Genomic DNA, 25,131 nt, shown 5'->3' with positions numbered 1-25,131 from the left:
GTTCTGGTAATGCGATTGCATTAATTGTGAAAGAAAAGGTGTGGAATGGATCAGAAACAGTTGATCATGTAGCATGTAAGTATTGGTGTGCACTGCAAATTTCCAGAGTCATCAAAATCATAATAAATTTGGCCCAGTCTTGGTAAAATAAAAAGCACTGTACACAGAAAGATGTATATGGGACCCCACAAATGGTGTCCGGGCTGCTAACCTTGATTTCCAAATCTTTCTATATGCTCATTACTCAGCAAGTATACATTTTCTACCAAAATTGTTTGGCAAATGACATTTATTTGTAATCTTGGACATTCAGTGTAATTTTTGTTTGATTCTGTGAGAATTAATTTTCTTTTTTTTACCAGAACTTACCTTTATCTTTAAGAACAAAATGAAAAAGAAATGCTACTCCTTACCTTATTGATAGAGGCGAAGGCAGGACCGAAGCGAGAAGCGACCTGTAGCCTCTCAGAGATCCATGCTGGTAGTTTGGACCTGATAGAAGGTCTAGTGTAGCGATGATCTAACAGCAGCATGCTAGCATAGTCTCCCTTGTGACGTATAGCTCGGCCTGGGGTAAGATAGGTCATGACGATAATCATGATTAGTATAATGGCTACAATAATTATAATCATATTTTCATATCTGACTGTTTGGAGAGGACCAAGGAAATCTGCTTCTTACATCTACGAGACCAAGAGGGGCATCAACTCTTATGTAAAATCAGGACTTGGAACCCTTCTGGCTATGACCAGGACAATAGTTACCTCTCACAGCTCTTACAGTCAAATCTTGACCACTTTCTCATTATCATCAACTGGCTACATGTTTGCAGAGAAGGTAAGTCGATTCAAAAATTAAAAACCTACCCCTGCCGTTCTTACAATTTGCCCTATCATAACATTTTCAGCTTGGTTATTTTTCTGCTAATTCCAATCTTTTGTAAAATCATTTAAACCTCAGATGATGTCATCTATTCTCTAAATATTTCCCTTCTGGAAACTTTTAGGCTGAAGGATAAGCTCAATATACCTCATCCAACCATCTTAACATATCCACCATTTGTAAAACTTTCTTATTATTCTGTTTTCTCAAACTCACTTTCACGAGCCTAGACTGATCTTCACAGGAACTATGGTACTCATCATCCAAGTCATGTCATGTCAAAATGTTTAGCATGGGAGATTATTTGTAAAATTGCAATAGAAAAAACACAAAAACAATCCTACTAAAAATCAAGTTGCCACTTCATTTTCTACACTGTAAACAAGCCTATAGATATCTCACCTATGGACTGATTGACTGCCTTCATGCACAGGTTATCATAGTGGACTTGACCAGCACTGCGCCCATTGATCTGAGGCTATAAAGCAACAGGAAGAAGAAAAAAAACATACATTTACAATTCACACTTCCTTTTGTCACAGGTAAAAATATAGTTTGAGAATATAATAGTATTCTGGATTTCTATAGCACTTAATAAGATCCTGATGTCTAGCAGGTCACAGACTTGATCACTATGTCATTCTGAACATTTTTTTATTGGGTTATATTTATTTCATTTATTATTATTATAATTTTGTATTATTAGTTTTATTATTGTTTAGTTTAGTTTATTTGTTTGTTTGTTGTTTTTGTTGTTTGTTGTTGTTGTTGTTGTTTTTTTTTTTTTTGGGGGGGGGAGGGAATGGAACAATTGGCTTACTTTTGGGTGGGCATAATTACTGCTAGTCAAGGGGGGGGGGGGGGAGGGGCTAGACTAGTGGTAACCTGTGGGTCAGTTGTCATGGAATCACCATGTGCTGATGATGTACAGCTATACAATATATACACTTCATTTCTTTTATTTATATAATTCATTAGATATTCATACAGCAATGTACAGGTTGTCTACCATCATCAATTTATCAGAATTTCACTTCATTTCTTACCATGTTTGCATTGAGGTAGTCCATTTTCTCCTTCAATTCTGGTGACTTGATGTTTGCGTAGGGAAGACCAACCATCACAATACACCTGTGAATGATAAAAGAAGAGGGAATTTAAAGTCATGAACACAAAAAAATGTGATTGAATTAATTTTCTACCTTAGTGAAATTATGTTGTTTTGACAATATTTCATGTAAAACACCTTTTACTGGAAAGATTTAAATTCACGGTTATTTATGAAAATTTGTAGATGTTGAAGTCACTGTTCAGATTGTGGATCCAAATAGTCATGCATTCTTGGAGAGACAGAAAGAAAGAGGGGCAGAGAGAGAGAGAAAGAGAGAGAGAGAGAGAGAGAGAGAGAGAGAGAGAGATAAATATTCAATTTGTGGGTTGTTGCTGGGTAAAAAAAAAGTCACTATTGTATGAGTATTTGGAGGTGCAATCATGAATAAATTCAAGATAAGAATCATAAATCTTTTGCTTCAAAATCCTGGTTGTAGTTGAATTACAAAGTTCCCATTGACATATAAGACTGACCATCAGAATCAAGTTGAACTCTCTCTCATCTTACCTTCCTAGATTATCAGAGAAATTGATGCCTTCGCTCATTTTTCCTCCGACCACACAGAACAGCATTGCACCATTCAGGCCTGAAAGCGTACAGCCACTGCATGCTTTCTGTAATAGAATTAAAAAAAGATTGGAACAGCCATTTAACACATCGGTTGCTTTCATCGCCTTGTTGCACGGTCACTCGTTTGCCCCACATGCATTTTTGCACAAAACAATACATGCACCAATTGGGGAAAGGTGGTATTCTACTTCTACTTCTATGGTGATACTCATCAACGCCTGTTCAGCATCTAAATGAGGGTAAAGCATAGAGTTGTTATATACAGCTCTATGTGGTACAGTTCCTGAAGAGGGAACTAAATTGTTTCAAGAGCCACCTTGAACTGCTCTAAAGAAGGCAGTTCAAAGATGATTTGAGGTAGCTCGTCCCAGTCCTTAAGTGTCCTGGAGAAATAACTAAATTTGCAAGTGTCCAATGAAGAGCCTAGTCTCATATATCGTTGTTGTTGACTCCTCCTTGTAGTTCGCTGCCTCGGTTTGATGTATTCCGGTATTGGTATCGCAATTTTGTTATTTTGTATTGTGCAACACAATGAGTGATTTCAAGTTGGGTGTTATTGTTAGTGTTAGTGTTTAGAGTAGTCAAGAGCTCATAAATCGAGCTAACAAATTTTGCTGATGAAATTAAGAGCCTGATACTGATATCAATATCGATAGTGTAACACCACTGTGACATTGCCACACAAACTTGATTTCACGACAATGATTTAAAATTAGTACATCAAAACTAAAGATATCATGAAAATTACAGAATAAATTTACACTTATTTCTCTGGTCTTATAAAATAACTCATATTACACAAAAGAATGTATGAATCGCATAGTAAAGGACCTGTATCACATATTGGTATTTGATAGTCAGACAATAAATTAGTGTCGTTTGTGCCTTGACTGTTGTGCGGGTACAACACCAAACTGAAAATCAACATTTGCTTAATCCCTAGGAGCTAGTGTTAGTGAAAAGGACATTTGTATGTACAATATTAACACCACCCACAAAGGTCGGTTCAGCAGACGAACACTGCCTACCCGAAGTTGACATTATTCAGAGGTCAAAGCCTTAACCCAAGCTGATTTCCATTTGGGTGTTTAGGGCTGGTGCTAGTGTTTATTAAACACTAAATTTCTAAGGTACAAAATAAAGTTTGGGCAAATGCCAAGTGATAGCAGACACTTCTGCTGGAGGAAGTAACGATCATACCTCAATGGTTGCAGAGTACTGGCCCAGGACCTGGTCTACCTGATTGGCCTTCCTTGGTTCTCTGTAGATCTTCTTACGATGGCCTAGTCTAGTGAGGACACCGTGAGATTCCCAGTACTGGTAGATCTGCTTCTCATAGTCATAGGAGGGGAAGAAGCAGACCACGCCCCCGGGTACAATGTTGGAGATGTTGACCAGGATACGCCCTACTTCATCCATCTGGTGGGAGGGGGGGGGTGAGAAAGATGAAAGGAAGATAATGAGAATCAAAGAGTTGTAAAACCTGATGAGAATAATAATTATAAGTATACAAATAATGCACCGTTGCGAGTGTGTTAGCGCAAGGCCAGTGCACGAAGTTTAGTCAGTGCACATATTAGGTGATAATGCACTGACTAAACTGAATGCACTGGAACTAGATTCTAAATTTCTAAATCTAGATCTAGATATGGAAAATTATGCCCAAATTAAATTTGGCTGAGTTATGCGAAAGCGATATTGGCAGGTATCGAGCGTGTGTTATCAATTTTTGATGGGAGATGTTTTGCATGATGGGAAGAGCTAATACAGGCCCACGTGATGTCAATTGACCAATCGGATTGCTTACATTCTATAACCTGTCTTATAATTAATAATTATGATTTGATATTTATCTAGGGTACCCACATCAGTATTTAACCTCTTGACTTATGAATTTTCTCGTTCTCATAGACTTAACACAGGGACCACCTAGTTTCCACATCCTATGGTTTAAGGCTGCTCTCCTGCAATTGTTATTACTTCAAGAATTGACAGGTAACCAATTGCACCTGGGTGGAAAGTGGCAAAAATGGATTAATGTCATGCCAAAGGATATACACTGTACATGTAAGTGCTAGACTGGGATTTGAACCATCAACCCTTGAATTGGGAGTCAAATGATTGAACCACTATACCACATCACCTCCTGAGAAGGACATGTTCAAAAGTTATGTGCATTTGTTGGCATAAAGAGGCCTTGACACTACCGGATTCCTTGAAAATAAAAAATTGTGTTTTTTAGCTGGAAAATATCTGTGTCAAAAATGAACCTCAACACTAAACTGAGTAAAAATGCCCTGTTTCATTGATAAATTGGGTATAAAATACTTTGTATGGAAACAACCATCATGATATAGGTAACAAATACTGTTTCTGGAAGACAAATGTAGACATTTATGTAGAGGTGTCATGGTCGAGTGGTTACGTCACCAGACTGTCGATCACAAGGTCCACGGTTCAATCCCGCCGCGGCACTAATGTCCTTTGGCAAGACATTGATCTAAATTTACCACACTCAACCCAGGCGATGTAAATGGGTACCTGGCAGGAATTAATTCCTTGAAATGCTAGAGCCCCGTAATGGCAGCACAGCTAAAGTTGGGGTAATAATCTCCAAGTTTGAAAGCGCTTAGAGACTTAATTGTAATTAGCGCTATATAAAAGCTAAGTATTATTGTTATTGCTATTGTCCGATATTTCAATTCTTGGGTGCGACCTGTTACCCTGAGCACGAAGGGGGTTAATCAGAAGCGATTGGCAACAGGAAAATGTTTCTGTCTAGGGTTTGCCGTGAGTAGACTCTCATGGCTTCTTGTAAGAAAGGACTAGATCTTACCATTTGAGGCAGATCTCTGTGCTGATATGTGAAGTCTAGCTCTAATCCCGTCGGTCCCTTGGATAGGGAGATTGGTAGCAGGTGCTCAGGAGGAATCACATGACCTGGAAAGAATGAATACAATTATTATTATTATTATTATTACTTATTCTGAGCTTTTCCCATAAGGCCCAAAGCGCTTACGGTGAATGAAATCAAAATTACATATATACATATAACAAGAAAATAACTACAAACTGCAAAAAAAGATATGTTTTTAAGGCCTTTCTGAAGGTAATAACTGATGGAGACTGCCTAATTCTAAGTGGTAGATCATGCCAGTATATTGAAGCAGATACAGTAAATGTTCTATTACCTGCTAATGTGCGGGTAACTGAATATGTTAGATGGAGAGGATCACTGGCTGACCTCAATGCCCTGGCAGGTGTATATATTAAAATTCAAACAGGTTTATAAATATTGTGGAGCTAAATATTGTAATGATACAATGACAAAATTAGAAGTTTGAATCTAGATGTAATGGATAGCATGTCCCTGTTTCATATATATACATCAGATTACTTTTGGTGGGTAAGAAACATCAGAGTACATGTACAATTAGAAAAGTGAAGTGTTTCTTGGTTACAGTTTATTATCTATTATTCTCTTGAGCTACTCAAATGTCTTTAATCATCAGGGCCCTGTTGATATCAATCGCAACTTTATTGCGATTGATATCAATCGCACAATCGCAATTATGTACATAAGAGATAGGAGACTGCAAACTTGCTACTGATTGGAGGACTTGCGATTGATAATCGCAACTCTTTGTAAGACAGGGCCCTGGTTTCTTAAATCTATCCATTATCAAGTAAAATAATGTCAATTTATGTTCAGAGTAACATTAATAATTTGAAACATATAATACCCTAAAGACCAAGAAGTTGGACTTGATCTCTTGAGAGCAATACCAGATAATGAGATACAGATGTAGATTTAGCTAAGGCCATCTATCTACAAGGCAAAAAGAAACTGTTTCCAAAAGGAAAACATATTATAGAACAACTCTATGAATGACATTTGTCATACTGTTTTCATTGGGTGTTCTTCATGGACAGGCTTTACTGTAGAGATTATGTATAGGATAAGTAGGAATACACTCAACTGATATAAATTTAATGCCCATCTGCACTAATTTAGCCAGGATGGATTAGACCTCCCTATAAGGTCAATGACAGGTGGTTATCTCATCAAATCAGCTCTCACTTAACATAAGAGGATCATGAGGGACCAAAGGGTACCGCTTAGGCATTGTTTGCTATATAGAGGGCGCAAATAGCTACAAGTAGTGCAGTCTCGCTTTAAAGCATGTTAGGTAACAGAAGCAGAACAGAGACACCTACCACATGAGAATTCCAATATCCTTTCCGGTTGAACCCCGGTACAGACAAAGAGCTGGTGCTTGAAATCTTCTACCGGTTGCATGGTTCCCCCGGCAACAATGATGGCCCTAGCCTCCTTTACTACATCAGTGAAGTGAACAGCAGGGTTGAGAAGCTGGAACCTGAGGCTACACTGGCTCACTAGTTCTAGAGACAGAGAGAGAGATAGTCATGGCTCATAATTAGTGGTTGCCAAGGTAATAATGCCCACCTACATTGTAATACTTTGGTTGCTTTCTTCGCCTATCTGCATGGTTGCTCATTTGCCACACGTGAAATTTTGCACACAAAAAATAGGCACCAAATGATAATGAGATTGCTTTGTGCAACACAGTGGATTTGCACAATTACCAATTTCTTGTCTTGATTAGTTCCATGACAACCCTTTAAACAATGATATAGGTAGGTTAATCTTGCACTGGAAACAGTTAAGGCCTATCTGCACTAGATTACAGGAGGGATTAGACCACCCTGCAAGTTCACTGACAGGTTGTTATCTCATCAAATCAGCTCTCCATTAACATAGGAAAATGAGGATCATGGGGGACCAATGATCACCGATTAGGCATTGTTTGCTATATATTATTATTATTATTATTTATTCGGCAAAGGAAAACATTACATATCAGTGTACACAATACAAAATAAGACATAATTATCAACCATTGGAACGCCAGGGACAGAAAAAGTTAACTAAATTACTGTGGCATAAAGCCTCCTGTCCCAATTCCAATGTATATAGAGGGCGCAAGTAGCTATAAGTAGTGCAGTGGGGCTTTAAATAATCTTGAAGCCTGTATACATGTATCTATCCCATGATAAATACAATGTGGCACAGAGAGATCATTCGCTTAGCACATGAAGAGTTAAAAGGATTAACAACCGTCAATAAATGAATCGTACCTTTCTTGTTAACGACTACTCGTCCATCCTTGTTTGCGTTGGTGAGAGCTAGGAGGAAACCCTCGATGTGCATCAAGGGAGAGGAAAAAACATGAGTCTCGTCATCACCTGACTTATCTGAAAAGAAAAAGCATCGAAGAAAGAACGGAAATGATTAAAATATGAATTTCAAGAAGGGGTTTAAATGTTTAGACTTGCAGTTGAATGAGCACGCTTGATTTTCATCCTTTGTATCGTATGATTTGTTCTTCTATGTACCGGTAATTCTTTTGTATATATTTTGTTCTGGTGAATCAATAATAATAATAATAATAATAGTAATAATAAAAGCTGGGTGGGAATAGGAATGCATGTATGCGAGCGTTTAAGCAAACTATCATTGCTAGGTTAGGGAATGGAAAAACGCAGGGCATACGAGCACAAAAAAACAAAGCTCCTTCGAGGAATGGGTGAATACAGTTGAAGGTCACAACAAGGACACTAGTCGAAGCTGACAAGGCAGACTAAATAAGCTTCCATAATAATTCATTGTAGAATACTGCATCTTCAACCCATCCAAGCTTCAATTCATTATCTGTACGTTCTTTAGATTGAGCCAGATACAATGTATAATCTGTGTGATGTAAGATGAGGTAGAATGTAGAGCACACAAGAGCGCAAAAAAAAAGAAACCTCCTTCAAATGAGAACTGGCTGCTTTTAATTCTTCTATCATGAGGAACAAGGTAAATGTTGGATTCTGTCTGATTAAATTTTCACATTTAATACATAAACCAAAGAATTTATAGACCAGTCTCAACCTATAACTGTTAATACCTGGAGTTGGGGGTTGGTTCTGACTTGGAGCCTGATCTCTCTTGCTGATTTGATGTAAGAACTGGGTCATACCAGATCCCTTAGGTTTCTCAGGTTGATGAACTTTGACCGAAAGTGGTTGATATCTCTCAACAAATCCATTCAACTGCAGAAAAGATGTCACAAAAAAAAAATTCCATCAGGGCCCCGTGTTATAAACAGTTGCGATTAATCACAACTTATTTACGATAAATATCAATCGCAACTATGTACATAAGATATGAGATAGGAGACTGCAAAATTGCAATTGATTAGAGGACTTGCAATTGCTTTAGACCCCGTTCTCACTCACTTTGAAAGTGGTCTTAGTTAGACCGCTCCAGAGGAACGGGTCTTGAGGAACGGTTTGCGAGCGTACACACTCCGAGCAGTTTTTAATGGCTCAAACCGCTCCACGAGTCAAAGTGGTCTTGTTGCTATGGCAGCTCAGGTCAGCAGATCAATTTTTTCGCGCACGGAAAACAAACTGTATGTACCGTACTACATGTTTCGCACCGAAGGTCACTAGCTCACTTCCGTTCAAAGTACGCTTTCCGTTCACATTGCACGTTAGAGCGCTCCAAACCGCTCTTAATAAGACCCGCTCCTCAAGACCACCTTGGAAGGTGGTCTTCTGGAGCGGTCCAGAAGTCCACTTCCTGGACTACTTTGACCGTTCTCACTCACCTAAGAACCGCTCCTGAGGAACGGGTCTTAGTTAGAGCGCTCCAGAGCGCTCCAACGAAGTGAGTGAGAACGGGGTATAAGATCAATCGCAACTCTTTGTAAGACAGGGCCCTAGTGGTTACTATGGCCTTCTGCCCCCCCCCCCCCCTCATAGACTTGAACTATTGTCAAAATGTCCCTTTTTTAAAGACAAAATCATCTTTCTTTAGAGTCCAATAAAAGACTTCTTCTTTTCATGCAGGCCCCAGTGATTTGTCAAATTCTCTGAGCCGTAATTTCATCACTTGCCAGGATAGACATTTTGAAATAAATGCTAAAATGAGAAAATATTGCTTACCTTTCTGGAGATTTGACTCTTTTGGCAATACCTTTGCAGCTGTTAAATGAAGGACGCAAAAGAAGACAAAGGTATATTAGCAATCTGAAAGCTCAGTTGCGAATAATCATTGTTAAATCCAAGCATTTTATACAAAAGTTAGGTATACAAATTATTTATATCAAAAACAAAAAACAAATGGTTACTGCCAGTTATTTTTGTGTGCATTTTGTTCCTTTGGCTTCCCCTGACATTGTCTGATTTTGGCTTTCTGGTCAACTCTTCGAGGTTTACTCCGATGAGTACAAGACAAAAAGCTTTAGTATGTTTGTATCCGTCGCTATTCTTTGATTTTGTAGCTAATCATCTTTGTGCCGTACAAGCACCTGCATTGTATAAATGGTCTAGTTTATTGGTGTTTTAACAAAAGACATCCAACACCTTCAAAACTTAAAGAAAAATTGAAGTATGTAAATACCAGAAATCTGCAGATCTGAAAATAAAATCTTATACTTGGGGCCATGAGTTCTGAATGAAATACAAACCATCTTGAAGAGATTGATGTTTGACATCTAATATAATATCCATATATGTGTCTCAAAGAAAAAAATATTGACAGTGAAGAGGGAGGTGACAACTATGACTTTAAAATAATCCCCAAACAATATCTAATTCCAAAATGGCAGAACTCTGTGAAATTGAAGAGATAAGTCATGCTTGTGGTCTGGATTCCTTAAACTGGCTCTAAAGTGACCCCTTAGTCCTACATCACTGAACTGTCTACTTATTGTTGTGTAACAGTGTTTGTGTATTGGTATTAGACATGCAGCCTTCAAGGCTTATACAAGGTAGCATGTAACCTACCTTGAAGAGATTGATGTTATCCATTTGTGTCTCAAAGAGAAAATTATTGATGGTGAAGACGGAGGTGGAGCCAGATCCACTCAGCTTCTGGGAGTCTGGAGCCGAGTCGGTTCTCCCTCCAAGCTGACGGACCCAGCTGGAGAGGATCTGAAGGAGCTGTTTGATGTACATCAAGTTCTTGGCAAGGAGCCGGCTCCTGGAAGACAAAAAGATAGGGAGTAGGCAATGAATTGAGGGGACAATGGACATGCGCCTTAGGGTCATTCTTAAAAGTGTAACAAAATCAATGCAATACATCAAGTTTTTGGCAAGGTGCCGGCTCCTGGAAGATATGAAAATGGGGAGTAGTTGAGAATTTGAAGGCGCAATGTGGGTCCCCAGCAAAGCAATGGCACAATCCACGAGCATCTTAGGGGCCTTTATCAAACATATGTGACCAAATCATCTTAATACCTGGAAGTGTAAATTAATTAGTAATAATTTATTTATACATGTATAGATATATTGCAAAGAGATATATTTGGAGCGCACAATGACCTAACACTACTTTTTCAGAGGTTAGAACTGTGTGACTGAAAAAGAAGGGTATTTCATTATAGGTATTCCACTGGAAGAATGTTTAGGTTAATGTGTATGTACTGAATAATAAAAAAATTGTTTGAGAAAGTGGAGAAATACAATGACAAACTTCACTTTCATTTATACACTACATACTGTTGACAATAATGGACATACACTTTTGAAAGCTATATATACACACAAAGCCCTGCACATAACTGCATTATGAAATAAGACGACTATTAATTGCCACTTACTTAAACTTCTGCATGTATTGACTCAGTTGTGAATGAGCTCTGCAAAGCTATAAGGGAAATAAGTGAGGAAAAGTCAGACAAAATACATTTGTATCCGCTATACCACCAAATAAATTGAGAAAGAGAAAAAGGATTGGATGCAAACATGGGAGATGCATATTCTCGTCTCTCTTACAAATGCTCAGGAGAAACTGACTTCAATAAGGCCATTATACTTCTGGTGGTACGACCCTACCTGGCAAAAAATGCTCTACAGTAAAAAAAAAAAAAAAAAAAAAAAAAAAAACCTACACTAGCTGAATTCTTAAGTCCTGGTGTAAACCTGACAGGAATTGATTCCTTGAAATGCTAGAGCGCCCTAATGACAGCCATGCTTAAGCAGGGGAAATTATTTTGAAAGCTCTTTAGAAGCGCATAGAGACGTAATTAAATGATATGCGCTATACAAGAACCAAATATAAAAACCCTTGACATAACCCTGGGCTAAATGCCTAAATCTAACCCTTTAAATGAGGTCAAATAAAGCACACATCAATTGTTTTTCCTGGAGAAACTGTTGGAGAACTATACTTCTAGAGAATCATTTGCAAATTGAAGCAGGTTACTGTCACTAGGGCTGCAATAGAGAACCATTGCTTTCACTACCGGTAGATCACACGGATAGTGAAACTGACTTACCTGTGCTCCTGTGACCTCAACGCTATGAACATTGCAGATGGTCTCGATGAGATTATGGGCTTCATCTATGATGACGATGTTGCCTTTGAGATTGATACGGCAGGCCTTCCTTGTTGATTTGTGCAGGAGGATGTTGTATGGCAGGACAACCAACTGTTCAATTCAATTTTCAATTAAATTAAATTAAATTAAATTAAATTAAAGTAAATTTCATTAATTTATCATCCGACAATGTAAAAACACATATAAACTTAAATATATACATTGGCAAATAATAGATGAAAGGATACCTTCCCTAAAATAGAAGGCACCTGAATATGAAATGATAACAAATCAAATATAAATATGGAATATTCTATACAGACACTGTCCATCCCCCCCCCCCCCTCATCCAGCAAAAACACTTTAAAAAATTGAGCATAATGAATAAAATAACTTTGTGTTATAATCCGGGAGTGAGGTAAATATACACAACTTTGTTTCAGTTTAGATCTGAAAAACTTTGAGTGCGGTAGTATTATCAATAATTGTTTAATAATTGGGTGGTATTATGAAATCAGCAATAATTAACATATCTATCAACAAGAGCAATGACAGTTTTACAGCATGTCATGAAATTCATACAGTAATAACATGATTTAAGAGAAATGAAGAACGATATAATAATTGGTACAACAGGACCAAGACTGTGCAAGTTTAAACTAATTCCTCTTAAAACAAAACAACACACACAAATGTAACTACAACATCAAGAAAATTAACAAATTCAGTATGAAATTACATATTGTTTATAAGTCCATCTTATCCTTCTAAAGAGCAGCATCAAAGTTCATGGAAGTGGTAAGCAATTTAGCTCTGGAAGCACTAAAAGAGCTTTGGTTAAAAAATATATAGCAGTTTTACAACATCAAACCCCAGAAGAGATTCCATGAACAGGAGAGCATTTTCTTTGCTGAAAAAGAGTAAGTAAATGCTTGTCATGATTAAACACGAACTAGGCTCTTTGTGAGTGGAAAAGCTACAAATGTAAGGTACTGGTAATTACTCTGGGCAAGAAGATATTATCACAAACCTGGGCATTGGGAACCGCATAGCGAGTGCCGTAGTATGGACAAGCCTTCAATTCCTTGCCGACCTTCCCGAGCTGTTCCATGTCCATGACCTCTACCGCGACCCTGTCCTTGTAGAGACTCAGCTGACCTTGACTGAAGTGAGGGCAAGCCTTTAAGGACTGCTTGGAGCGCTTTCGCTTCGGTTTGGTGGTGGAATCATCGTCTTTCTTGGCTGCTGGAGAATGAGGTTGACGGCGCAGACAGAATGATCAAAATAAATGCAATTTAGAATTCATTACTATTCTCACACAGAAACTGATGACTAACTCCCTACTTATCCACTAAAAATTTATTTTCAAACAATGGAAATTATCAGAGAATGACTAGACTAGATGCTGCTCGTAAGTGTCGGTTTGCATGGTGATGTAGATATACATCACATATACAATCTCACATGGTGCACCCGCAAGCCTACTGTATAATGAATAGACTGTTTGGTCAATTTTAAATAATTGTAGAGGGTGAAATATGAGACCATCTTACCCGGCTTTTTCTTGGACTGCATCTCTAGACACCTGTCATTGATAAGGGTCATGGATCGGAGCTTCTTCACTGCTTCGTTGATGCAGAGATTCTGTCTTGACCCTAAGGTCACAACCTTAACGTCGTCATGGTAAGGACTCTTCTGAACCTCATGGACAAACTGACTCAGCTGAGAGTGGGTCCTGCTGCAGTAAAAGATCTGAAAAATAGGAGTAGTTTTGATAGACAGACATTTTAAAAAAAACATACAATACAACAAAATATTAAAGGTATAGATCAGTTCTGGTCATGCGATTGTATTGTGAAAGAAACGTGTGAAATCGATCAGAAAAGGTTGATCATCTAGCATATAAGTATTGGTGTGTACTGCAAGATTCTGGAATCATCAAAATGATAAGAAATTTGGCCCAGTCTTGGTAAAGTTACAAGCACTGTACGCAGAAAGATGTATATGGGACTACGCGATATCTATCCGGTCCGGATGATTAGTAGGCGGTTTCCCGGCAAAATTTGTATTATCACGTATTAGTCAAAACATATTCTTTCACATGCTTGGTAATAAGAGCTTCCATTTCATTTTTTGAGAAGGGGACGTTTCCAAAACTGGTCTATAAAGCGCACATTAAACATTGCTCTACAATTTGTGTTTCAGATCAAGAAACACAGTGAGACAGATCTCTGTTTTGTTTGATTGGTTTGTGTGTGTTGGGTATTAATTTTGCAGCGTGTAATCAACCAGATGCTTATTTACGTCTGGGGACCGACCTTTAACGTCACCATCCGAAAGTAGTGACTAAGTTTTGAACCTGGTTCCGCCTGAGCCATTTTGAAGGCGAAGACAGAGAGCTGACCATGCAGGTGAATGTACCACTCGGCCAGCTCACACCTCCCTTAATGAAATCACAATTTTCTTGACATATATGAATACATTCATAATAATAATAATAATAATAATAATAATAATAATCTCCAAATTTAATTAAACCGAAATGAAAATTCTTTTTGCCCAATTGATTGTGAGCCCGGCAGCCACTGAGCAGCACCAGATCGACGTTGCTCTATCCCTTATTGTTGAACGCCAAACAAGGTAGCAGCAACTCCCATCTTTTAACGTCTTTTTGGTATGACGCGGCCGGTGTTCGAACCCACGACCTCCCGGTTGTGAGGCGGATGCTTTACTGACACGAGCCAACACTCTGGTCATGTAACAGTTACTGACTTGTAGAGTGTGTAATGATTTTCAAAATTAATATAAACGCCAAGAGTTGTGGATAGAAAGTCTAGGGACATGATTTGAAATATAACACACTAAACAAAAAATGGTACAAGAAAAACTGTTTGTGGCATAACAGCTAGGAAAGGACTCTTACTTAATTTCTGACCCCCAAGCCAAGAAAGTGTGTTTTCAAATCACTGTGAAATGTGTGTAAATTGAACTAAACCCATCTTGAACAGCTTTAGGATCGATGAAAACAAAGCAAAACTAAACAATCTGTTGTGATCTGTAACTGCACCTTGGTTATCTCTTCAGGTTCGTCTATCTCGTCCTTTTCCTCATCTTCTTCTGATTCAGCACTGTCCCCATCGCTATGGTAATCAGCAACTAGATGATCATCAACATCATCCTCTTCTCCAGGAGGAGCATCTCCAGCTCCTTGACGTTTATCTTTATCATCAAGCTCTTTGTCCAGGCCTACGGTCTCATCCGTGGTTGAGAGTCTCTGATAAGAACACCAAGGAGAGATTGAAAGATAATTGTAAAAATCATATGTAATGGAACCCTCCAGAGAAAGAGTTCAAATCCCTGCCACAGCAATGAGATAGTCTTTTAGCAAGACATCAATCTACATTTGCCACTCTTCTTCTTCCTTTTGAGTACAGACCTCTTTACAGAGTATTATCGTACTATACTTGACCCAGGTGATGTGAACGAGTATCAGTGAGGTAGCTTAGCGAACAAATAAAGTGACACAAAAAGATGTGTCCGGAACGCGAAATGCATAATAGTTTGTGATGTTTGTTCAATAAAAGTTCATTTTTGACATATATCTGAATGAAGGTTTAGCCAACATTTAAGCCTCACTGAGATGGATTTACCAGCTCCATATCCTTACAATGTGGTTCTACCTCTGCATGATAATATAATGACTTTCAAAAAAAAAATTGAAACCCTACATTTGCTGAAGAAATTCCTTGAATGCTTCAGCATCATATCTGGGCTGCTGAGCCAGAGAAGGGACATTAATCCAAAGCTTTTGGGTAGCTGAATATTATTCTTCACCTAGGGATATAATGCTATAACAAATTTACATGGTAATTATAATTTTACAAATTGAAAAAAATAAGGAAGTAGTCTGTTTACATCTGTGTTTGGATGGGGGTTTCTTATCTATTACCAAGCTAACTGCACAGGAATAAATCGACTGATGGAAATTACCTTTCGCTTGAATGAAGATCTCTGACGAAGGTCATTCTTCAGTTTATCCAACTTGGCTTCTCTCTTTAGCTTCTTTTCTCTCTCTTCCTAAAAACAAATATATTGAAAATTAAATTTAAAATGAAAGTCATTGGCAACATCTTAACCCTAATAAGGCCGGGGGGGGGGGGGGGGGGCATAATGGCCCCCTCCTAGCTGCCTACTGCTGCATCAAAACCCCTGAACCTTTGGCGCTGAAATTTCATGAGTTTTTTCCCTCATGTCTCTCACGGTTTTTGATACCAAATTTGTTATGGGCGGACCTATGGTTCGGGTGTTAGGTGACAAAATATCATCACATGTCAATCAAAATATGTAATTCTCAGAAATGTGCATGTATAAGTATATTGCAGTTATATGATCTTTATCAAAATCAATATCATGAGTGATTTATTTCATGTTATGCAGTCATACATTCATGACTATACTTGTTTAGTATTGGCCAAGCATTTTTTTATTCACATAATGAAATACATAAGAAATTAAAAAACAATAGAATACATAAGAAATTGGTAATTATAAATATAAAAGAAACTGACGCTTTTCACCAGAAAAATATTGTAAAAACTACATGTATAGTTTCATATGAAAACAACATGTACATGTAGCAAACATATTTGTACCTGTGTGTGTTTATTTGTATGTTTGTATTAAAGTTGTTTGTTTGTTTGTTTTATGCATGTTTATGAAATGTAGCACTTATTACTCCTTTGAGTGTAGTGAATTGAACTTTGTAAGGTCACAAACTGCTATTTGTTTATCAACATTGTAAATACTCAGCATTTTAAGCATACCTTTCGTTAGTACTTTCCATTCAGCCAGCTTTGATAACAATAACAATCTACTGCTGAACATTCTGAACATTCCTTTAGTTAATTTCATCTTCAGGTCTACCCAGCAACAAGAAGCATTTAGTAACACCAATCGGACGGCCTCTTATTATATTAATTAGCCAATCAACACGCATAAAAAAGTATCCATACACAGTTGGAAAAGCATCCATACACACTTGGATAAGTATCCATACACACTTAGAAAAGTACGTATAAAACAGCTGTAATCACATCATCTCATGATTACAATTTATAACTGTTTGTGTAGAATCGTAATCTAAATATATGATATAATTGTATGGATGAGAAATAACCAATTTTTTTGTTTGTTTGTATATTCAGAGAAGACATGTGGAACCTGATCCACCTGTTGTGGAATCTGACTTGGATGATGAAGCAGCCAATGCAGGAGAAGGAGATGATCTATGTGAACTAATCGACTCTGATGATACAGGGCGCGACAAACCCGCTTGCCCGACGTCCCGGGGCAACCAAATTGAGCCGTCGGGCAAGTAAATCAAATTATCACTTGCCCGATTCGGGCAAGTGATACTTTTACAGTAATTTCCTAGTGTCCAAGAACTCTACCATTCACCCGTCAACTTCTTACCCGTCGTCAAAATCCAGAAGCAAAAAAGCGATCGTTCCGATTTCGAAAAAACTTCACAGACAGCTAGCCAGCTCAGCGCGCATGCAACAGTGACACTTCAAGCCATGAATGCCGCTCCGCCTCCACGCACGGCCGGCCGTGAGCTAGCTAGAGACAGCTAGCGCGATCGTACCAGCTGCGAGCTTATTCGCGCTCTCTCTCTCTAGCTCTGCAGGCCGCACCGACAGGCCTTTGCTATTCTCTGATTGCCGATTGGTTGAATCACGCCAAATATGACGTCATTATTCTAGGGAAATGAACACGTGCGAATCGGAATGGAATAAACAACAGGGATTTTCTAGTAAGTACAAAAAGTCAAATGTTTGATATTTATTCATGTGGCTACCATTAATGACATGTTTGTATCATATTTTTTACAACAGGGTCATTATGCTTTTTTACATGACTGAATATTAAAAACTTAAACCTGCTTGAACCATTCTACCTTGCCGAGATTCATGTGAATCTGATTATTTATGGAGAATCAATAAAATGCGTTTTTTAAACCTTCAACCATCCTTTGTTGACCATTTTCTTTGACATATTAGGTTATTATTCAGTACAGTTACACTGTACATGTATGTGCATTAATTTGCTATCTAAAACACTAACTTATCATTACGAGATAATAAATGCTTTAACCTCGAGTCCTTTTTCGCTTTAAAGTTTTGGGCAAGTGGAAATATTGTTTGGGCAAGTAAATTGAAAACCCACTTGCCCGACAGGGCAAGTGGTGAAAAAAATTCTTGTAGCACCCTGTGATATCGGCTCAAGTTCTAGTGACAGTGACAGAAAAGACCCTCAAGAGCACCCGAACAGAGTGAAGCTTCGAAACAGAAAAGTAAACTCAACCGATGCAGCTTTAGAGCCAATTACGACGCATGAGACATTCCAGCAGAGGAGGTAGAACACACGGCCATCATCGAGAAGCCCAAGAGATATGACCCTGGGAAGAAAATCACATGGAAGAACCGGAAGACTTCACAGAGAGGTAGACAGAATGTAGCTAACATCTCGACAGTGAGGCCTGGAGTGAGAGGAAGAGCTAGGAGGGCAGAAACAGCATGTGACGCATGGGAATGCATGTTTGATGACGATATGATGAAACTTCTTCTTCAACAAACAAACCAGAAGATTCAGAATTAAAGGGCCAAGGCCAAGGCCAGGACAGACATGATGGATAGTGACAAAAACACCAATCTCAAGGAAACGACTGTGTAGGAGTTGACACGCTCATCGGGCTCATTTACGTTCGCGATCTGTTAGGACAAGGCAACCTAGACACCGACCATCTCTTCAATGATCGCACCGACCATCCTATCTTTGGAGCTACAATGTCCAGGAATAGATTCACGTGTTTGCTGGTGAGGGTGTCTTTTGACGACATGGAAACGAGGGAGGAATGGTGGCAACACGATAGATTCGCAGCCTTCAGGGAGATGCACCGTCTGCTCAATAGGAACTACGCCTCTTCAATGACCCTGGACAACTTCTTAACTATCGATGCGTCGTTATTCCCCATGCGCACACACATGTCAATCAAACAGTACAACAAGAACAAGCCGGCGAAGCATGGCATGCTCTTTCGCTCAATAAATGCTGCCAGATATCCATACACATTTTTCTCAACACCGTACGATGGGAAGCCAAGAGGGGAGCCTACCAAAGACTATGTAACATGAACTGTGGCACTCGTCAGGCACATGGTAAACATCCTACGACAGCATGCACAGTTGAAAGGAAGGAACCTCGGCATGGACCGCTTATACACTGCAGTTACCTTGGCCAAGTGGCTGTTCGAGGAAATCGGCATGACAATGATCAGGACGTTGCAAATAAACTGGAAGGGTGTACCTCCTACACTAAAGCCCACAAAAGGTTGAGATGAGCTGTCCTACGAAGTGTATTTGAACACCAATAGCCCGCATATGAGTCTCCACTTGTATGTTGTGTGCACCAAAAGCACTGTACCTCGCAACGTCCTTCTCCTCACCCCTATGAAGCCGATGTTGGCGATAGCACGATGTAACCTCCCCTTGAGCGTTTAAAAACAACTATATCTCTCATAGCAGTCATTAATACTATAATATAAAAGAAAATTGCAATTGATTACCATGAGCTTGGTCGTTTTCTCCATCTGATCTCGCTTTGACTCAAACTCCATAACCCAATCAGGAGCTCCTGATGACTGCGTAGTTCCATTGCTGCATTGGGAGATGTTTAAGAAGAGAGGGGAGAGGGCACAGCAGGAAAAAAAATGACATACAGTAGCAGAGCATGACCAAAGTGACCCATCTTTGATTTATGTACCCTTTATCAAATATAATATGAGTCATTAAAGATGAAGTTGAGTTCTGGTCATGCGATTGCATTGTGAAAGAAACGGTGTGGAACCGACCAGAAAAGGTTGATCATCTAGCATATTAGAATTTGTGTGTATTGCAAGGTTCTGGAATCATCAAAATGATAAGAAATTTGGCCAAGTCTTGGTAAAGTTACAAACACTTGCACAGAAAGATGTATATGGGACTACACGAACACGTGGCGTAAACCCCCCCCCCCCCCCCCCGATTTTTACGATGTTACATGCATATTTAGAATATGAAGGCATTTGAAGAGCCATGCTTTTCAGGGAACATGTCTTAACTGATGTTCTTCCACACTTGCATAATAAGAATGAGTAATGCTCACAAATTATTTTTCACCTCTTCCCACAACTCAACCTTCTCTTTAATGAGTTTACAATCAATACTGAAAATGTAGACCAGTTTTATTGAAATTAATAAAATGAAAAAGAAAACAACAACAACAAAAAAGCAACAAAAAGCAACAAAAAGCTACAAAAAAACAACAATGTGAAAAATAGTAAGTTTGAGTGGACTCTCAATATCATCAATGTTACAATAAGCCTACTTCACATGAAGTGACCTGTAATGTAAATTCAGTATAAAGGTAAACAGTGCTATCTATGGTTTGCTAATGAGGCTTATGTCAAAGGTTTTTTTTTTTTTTTTTTAGACTTCTGTGTATAAATCCAGACACATAAAAACTTTGGTTTGACCTCCATGACAAGCTCAGAGGGGGAATTCACCTTTGTTCATGAGCCTCACTCTGCTGCTGTTCCATCAATGCTTCCAACTCCACCTGTTTTTGTTTCTCATGATCAGTCAGCCATTTAAGTGCTCCACAAATAAGGCTCAGAGACTTTCCCTAGATAGAAGATGTGCACAAAAGATAAAATTCATAAAAAGAATTCCCTGAAATTATTTATTTTCTGTCACCAAAATATATTAATTATCATTTAAAAAAAAACATAGCTCAACTTGGCATGGGTTCTTTGACATTTTATAATATATTGTTGTTTGAACAAAAAATTCATGCACCATATCAAAGACATACAATGACAAAACCATGAATAGTGCTGAAATTTTAGGAGTATTGATATCATCACATCAATGGGAGATTTCTTTAATTTACTGCTAGCCGTACCGCCTAGTTTCTACAGAAGTTTAACCAGTTTTTAGAGATGATGACAATTTCATTGAAATACGTATACTACACGAAATACTGTTACTACGGGTATGTTCTTTTTCATTAATGAAATAAAAAGTGTATGCTGTGAGCTCATTGAGAAATACAAAGTATATTTCAACTTTGTAGGCTCATTGATGAAATAAAAAGTGTACGGTAACTGAAAGACCTACAGCTTTACATGGTAGGAGCTAATAGAGAGACTACAAATGTAGCTGTCATAATACCTGAGGTCTTGTGGTACTGACACATTGACTTGGTTCTCTCAATGACTCAATCGAGGTCTACGTTCCATGATTACTGCTATAGATATACTGTAGGCTTCAGCTAGATTGTAAGTTTTTAAATCCTAAACAACTTAGTACCTCATGGCTCCTGGTCCATTTTATGTTAATTCTAGGACAACTATTCCCATTCTGTCTGTGGGTAGGTACATGTACATGTATTCACCAATGCAGACCGAATTAGAGAATCAGCTGAGCTTACTGTTCCTGTAGGGCTTTCAAAGATACCAATCTTGCCACCATCCAGTGCCTCGTACAGATGTTTCATGAAGTCTTCTTGTATTGGGTACGGAGGGAAGGGGAATGGAAACTTGACCGGTCCTTCTCCCTCATCCTGCTTCTCCTCCATGTCAGTCTTCCTTTCTGATTCATTCATGATCTTCTTTCTTGTCCTATCAGTAGTATCAGATTAAATCCAGATCTAGGATCTATATTGAAAAAGTTGGAAGAGAGATAAAAAAGAAGGGTTAAAATAAAGGGGGTGTAGCATTTAAAACGAGACTAGTGCGTGTCTTTCCTGTGGCCTGACTCAGGGCCAATCGGGTATAATACAACTACGGACGATGCGACCGCAGTATTCACATGCGTGCAACATATTAAGCTAAACCGAACCGCAAGGAGAATTACTTCGGTCTGTTTCGCGAACACTAGCTCGCGCTGACCGTTATATAGACTCTAAATCTAGTCCATTCGTTTACATGCAGTTGTCCAAAAGAAGTTGTAGATGGTGTTAACCAGTATTTGCCAAACCTACACCCCCTTTAAAGGTAAAAATATAATAAAACAAAACTAAAAGAAATTAAGAGAATTAGTAGGCCTAGACTAGTGTTTGTTTCGGTACGTCATGAGGTTAATTACTAGACCTAAATACATTGTCACTGCACTGTTGACCTCTTGATTTTAAGTTTAAAAAGTTGCCAATAACGATTAGCAAAATATGAATAAATAATTGATAATGATATTATTTAACAAAACATGATTAGACCCTATTAATATATTTTTCTTAACACAAATGACAGTCATATGTCATCAGTTGTCACACGTCACCATGGTCACAGACGGCTTTCATCGAAAGGGTGCGGTGCGGCGCGGCGCGGTGTGGTGTGCTCAACGCACCCATTCGATAAAAGAGGGGGGCCTTTTCTCGAAAGGGTGCGTTGAGAGCGGAGTTCCGTTTTAACCATAGAGATATATACTTAATATATCTCTATGGTTTTAACACACCCTTTCGATGAAAGCGGGGGGGCTTTTCTCGAAAGGGTGCGTCGACTAGTCTTTCGCATCAGTCGTTTAAAATGAGGATCTCGGACAGAAGGTAATAGTTGCCAATTTAAGTATATCGAAAATGTATTAAATAAAATGGAATGGTCTTGATTACAGAGTGGTCTCTTTCGTTATTACTATGTTGATGGGGGAGACATGCAGAGAGAAGGAAAAAAGGGAAAGGGAAGATAAAAGGAAAGAAAGAAGAATAAGAAGAGAAGAGGGAAACGGGGGGAGGAAGGATTCTTGCCCCCCCCCCCCCCCGCCAAAAAATAAATCAGAGAGAGAGAGAAGGGAAAGGGAAAGAGAAGATAAAAGGAAAGAAAGAAGAAGAAGAAGGAAAGAGGGAAACGGGGGAGGGGCGAAAGGAAGAGAGAGAGAGAGAGAGAGAGAGAGAAGGGAAAGGGAAATGGAAAGAGAATATAAAAGGACAGAAAGAAGAGGAAGAAGAATAAAAAGAAAAGAGGGAAACGGGGGCGAAGGGCTCTTGCCTCCTCCCCCCCCCCGCCAACAAATAAATAGGAGAGAGAGAGAGAGAGAAGGGAAAGGGAAAGGGAAAGAAAATATAAAAGGAAAGAAAGAAGAAGAAGAAGGAAAGATGGATACGGAGGAAGGGCGAAAGGTTCTTACCTCCCCCACCCCCTCCCGCCAAAAAAATAAATAAGAGAGAGAGAGAGAGAGAAGGGAAAGAGAAAGAAAATCTAAAAGGAAAGAAAGAAGAAGAAGAAAGAAAGATGGATAGGGGGAAGGGCGAAAGGTTCTTACCTCCCCACCCCCCCCCCTCCCGCCAAAAAAATAAATAAGAGAGAGAGAGAGAGAAGGGAGAGGGAAAGAAAATCTAGAAGGAAAGAAAGAAGAGGAAAAAGAATAAGAAAAGAGGGAAAGGGGGCGAAGGGCTCTTGCCAACAAAATAAATAAGAGAGAGAGAGAGAGAAGGGAAAGGGAAAGAGAAGATAAAAGGAAAGAAAGAAGAGGAAGAAGAAGAAGAAAAGAGGAAAACGGGGGCGAAGGGCTATTGCCTCCCCCCGCCAAAAGTAAATAAGAGAGAGGGAGAGAAGGGAAAGGGAAAGAAAATATAAAAGGAAAGAAAGAAGAGGAATAAGAAGGAAAGAGGGAAACGGGGGAATGGCGAAGGGCTCTTGCCTCCTCCCTCCCAACCCCCGCCAAAAAATAAATAAGAGATAGAGAGAGAAGGGAAAGGGAAAGGGAAAGAGAAGATAAAAGGAAAGAAAGAAGAGGAAGAAGAAGAAGAAAAGAGGGAAACGGGGGCGAAGGGCTCTTGCCTCCTATAGCCCTCCTTCCCCTCCCCCCGCCAAAAAAAATAAATAAGAGAGAGAGAAAGAAGGGAAAGGGAAAGAGAAGATAAAAGAAAAGAAAGAAGAGGAAGGAGAATAAGAAGAAAAGAGGGTAACGGGGGCGAAGGGCTCTTGCCTCCTGTCTTTCCTATTCTCCCTCTTTTTCGTTTTTCTGTTTCTTTCTTTTCTTTCTTCTCTTTTCTTTCCTTTTTTTTCTTTTTTCTTTTTTTTTTCTTTTCTTTTTCTTTTGTTCTTTTCTTTCCCTTTTACTCTCTTTTTTCCCCTCCCCCTTTTCTCTTTTTTCCCGACGGCAGCGCAATTTTACCGACCATATCCTGACAGGTGGGGGGGGGGGGTGTCGCACCCCCACACCCCCCTTTGGAGACGCCCCTGCCTACGCCACTGTTGGCGACCACAAGGCTATCAATACAAATTAAGACATATTAATGAAGATTCTTTTTTAATGTTGCAGAGAGATATGTATTTTCTCTATGAACTTGTTTAATGGACAATAAATAATATTAAAAACATGAATACTATATAATGATGAGAGAGATGATTTAAGTCATACTTTTTTTCAATGTGATTGGAGTGGACTTGAGGGTGGGGGGGGGGGTCCCCCTTCTGAGATCTCGGCCGTTTCACAGCCGATCGCCGCGAAAATGCATATTAATGGTAATTTATGCAAACAAGGTCAGAGAATTCACATTTTTACCCATAAATCATATATAATTCATATTCGAGCGTTCTTTTTCACTTCATATATTCGTTAGAATAATGATACGACAACAAAGTTGGAAGAGCCAGTTTATCCCTATGTTATCTCTTGTTTTGATAATTTGTGTTTATGTATTATATTATTTTGTTATTTCATTTCATTTCTAACCACAATTCAACTATTTTTACCCAAAATCAAACACATTAACTTGAAACAAGACCAAATAACCAATGTTTTCTCTTTTTTTAAAAGAATAAATGGTATTTCCATATGTTTGGTACATAAATCACAAAAATGAGCGATTTTAGGGCCGACATGCAAAAACAAAAGGTCACGTGACTCCGCAATTATACGTCCGATTTTCAACAAAAAAATGTTTCAAAAGATGCGTAAGATTCGAAAAAAAAAAGTCATGATAGAAAAACTTTATATCTGCCGCGGTTCCGGAGTAGTCGCGAAATTACTAGAGAGCACTAATCTTTTTTGGGGCCCTCAAAAATTTGAAAAATCGTACCCCCCCCCCTTGAACGCCAGGGGGGGGGGTATCTCCCCAAAACGGTAAAAATTAACG

The 25,131-nt window shown here is 38.8% G+C and overlaps 1 protein-coding gene across 3 annotated transcripts in view; it reads right to left on the bottom strand.

Moving 5' to 3' along the window:
- LOC587249 (ATP-dependent DNA helicase DDX11) overlaps positions 1 to 25,131 on the bottom strand; it is a 34,715-nt gene that overhangs the window by 5,665 nt on the left and 3,919 nt on the right. For 2 of the 3 annotated variants that reach the window (XM_030981122.1, XM_030981123.1), the window contains exons 2-21: positions 21,487 to 21,712; positions 20,561 to 20,679; positions 19,583 to 19,673; positions 15,949 to 16,035; positions 15,026 to 15,232; positions 13,512 to 13,710; positions 12,989 to 13,203; positions 11,917 to 12,069; positions 11,239 to 11,285; positions 10,424 to 10,619; positions 9,581 to 9,619; positions 8,539 to 8,683; positions 7,724 to 7,840; positions 6,782 to 6,967; positions 5,400 to 5,503; positions 3,764 to 3,982; positions 2,501 to 2,607; positions 1,929 to 2,013; positions 1,285 to 1,360; positions 414 to 568 (exon numbers count right to left, since the gene is read on the bottom strand). In XM_030981122.1, coding sequence (XP_030836982.1) covers positions 414 to 568; positions 1,285 to 1,360; positions 1,929 to 2,013; positions 2,501 to 2,607; positions 3,764 to 3,982; positions 5,400 to 5,503; positions 6,782 to 6,967; positions 7,724 to 7,840; positions 8,539 to 8,683; positions 9,581 to 9,619; positions 10,424 to 10,619; positions 11,239 to 11,285; positions 11,917 to 12,069; positions 12,989 to 13,203; positions 13,512 to 13,710; positions 15,026 to 15,232; positions 15,949 to 16,035; positions 19,583 to 19,673; positions 20,561 to 20,679; positions 21,487 to 21,660 — 2,721 coding nt within the window. In that variant the 5' untranslated portion in view covers positions 21,661 to 21,712. The remainder of the gene's footprint in view (positions 1 to 413; positions 569 to 1,284; positions 1,361 to 1,928; positions 2,014 to 2,500; positions 2,608 to 3,763; positions 3,983 to 5,399; positions 5,504 to 6,781; positions 6,968 to 7,723; positions 7,841 to 8,538; positions 8,684 to 9,580; positions 9,620 to 10,423; positions 10,620 to 11,238; positions 11,286 to 11,916; positions 12,070 to 12,988; positions 13,204 to 13,511; positions 13,711 to 15,025; positions 15,233 to 15,948; positions 16,036 to 19,582; positions 19,674 to 20,560; positions 20,680 to 21,486; positions 21,713 to 25,131) is intronic. The other variant, XM_030981124.1, reaches the window with a different exon arrangement.

Source organism: Strongylocentrotus purpuratus, unplaced genomic scaffold (genome assembly GCF_000002235.5).
Source record: "Strongylocentrotus purpuratus isolate Spur 01 unplaced genomic scaffold, Spur_5.0 spur5_scaffold_11, whole genome shotgun sequence".
Lineage (NCBI taxonomy): Eukaryota > Metazoa > Echinodermata > Echinoidea > Camarodonta > Strongylocentrotidae > Strongylocentrotus > Strongylocentrotus purpuratus.
Note: the sequence above shows the minus strand (reverse complement) of the source record. Positions and strands in the feature narration are given on the sequence as shown.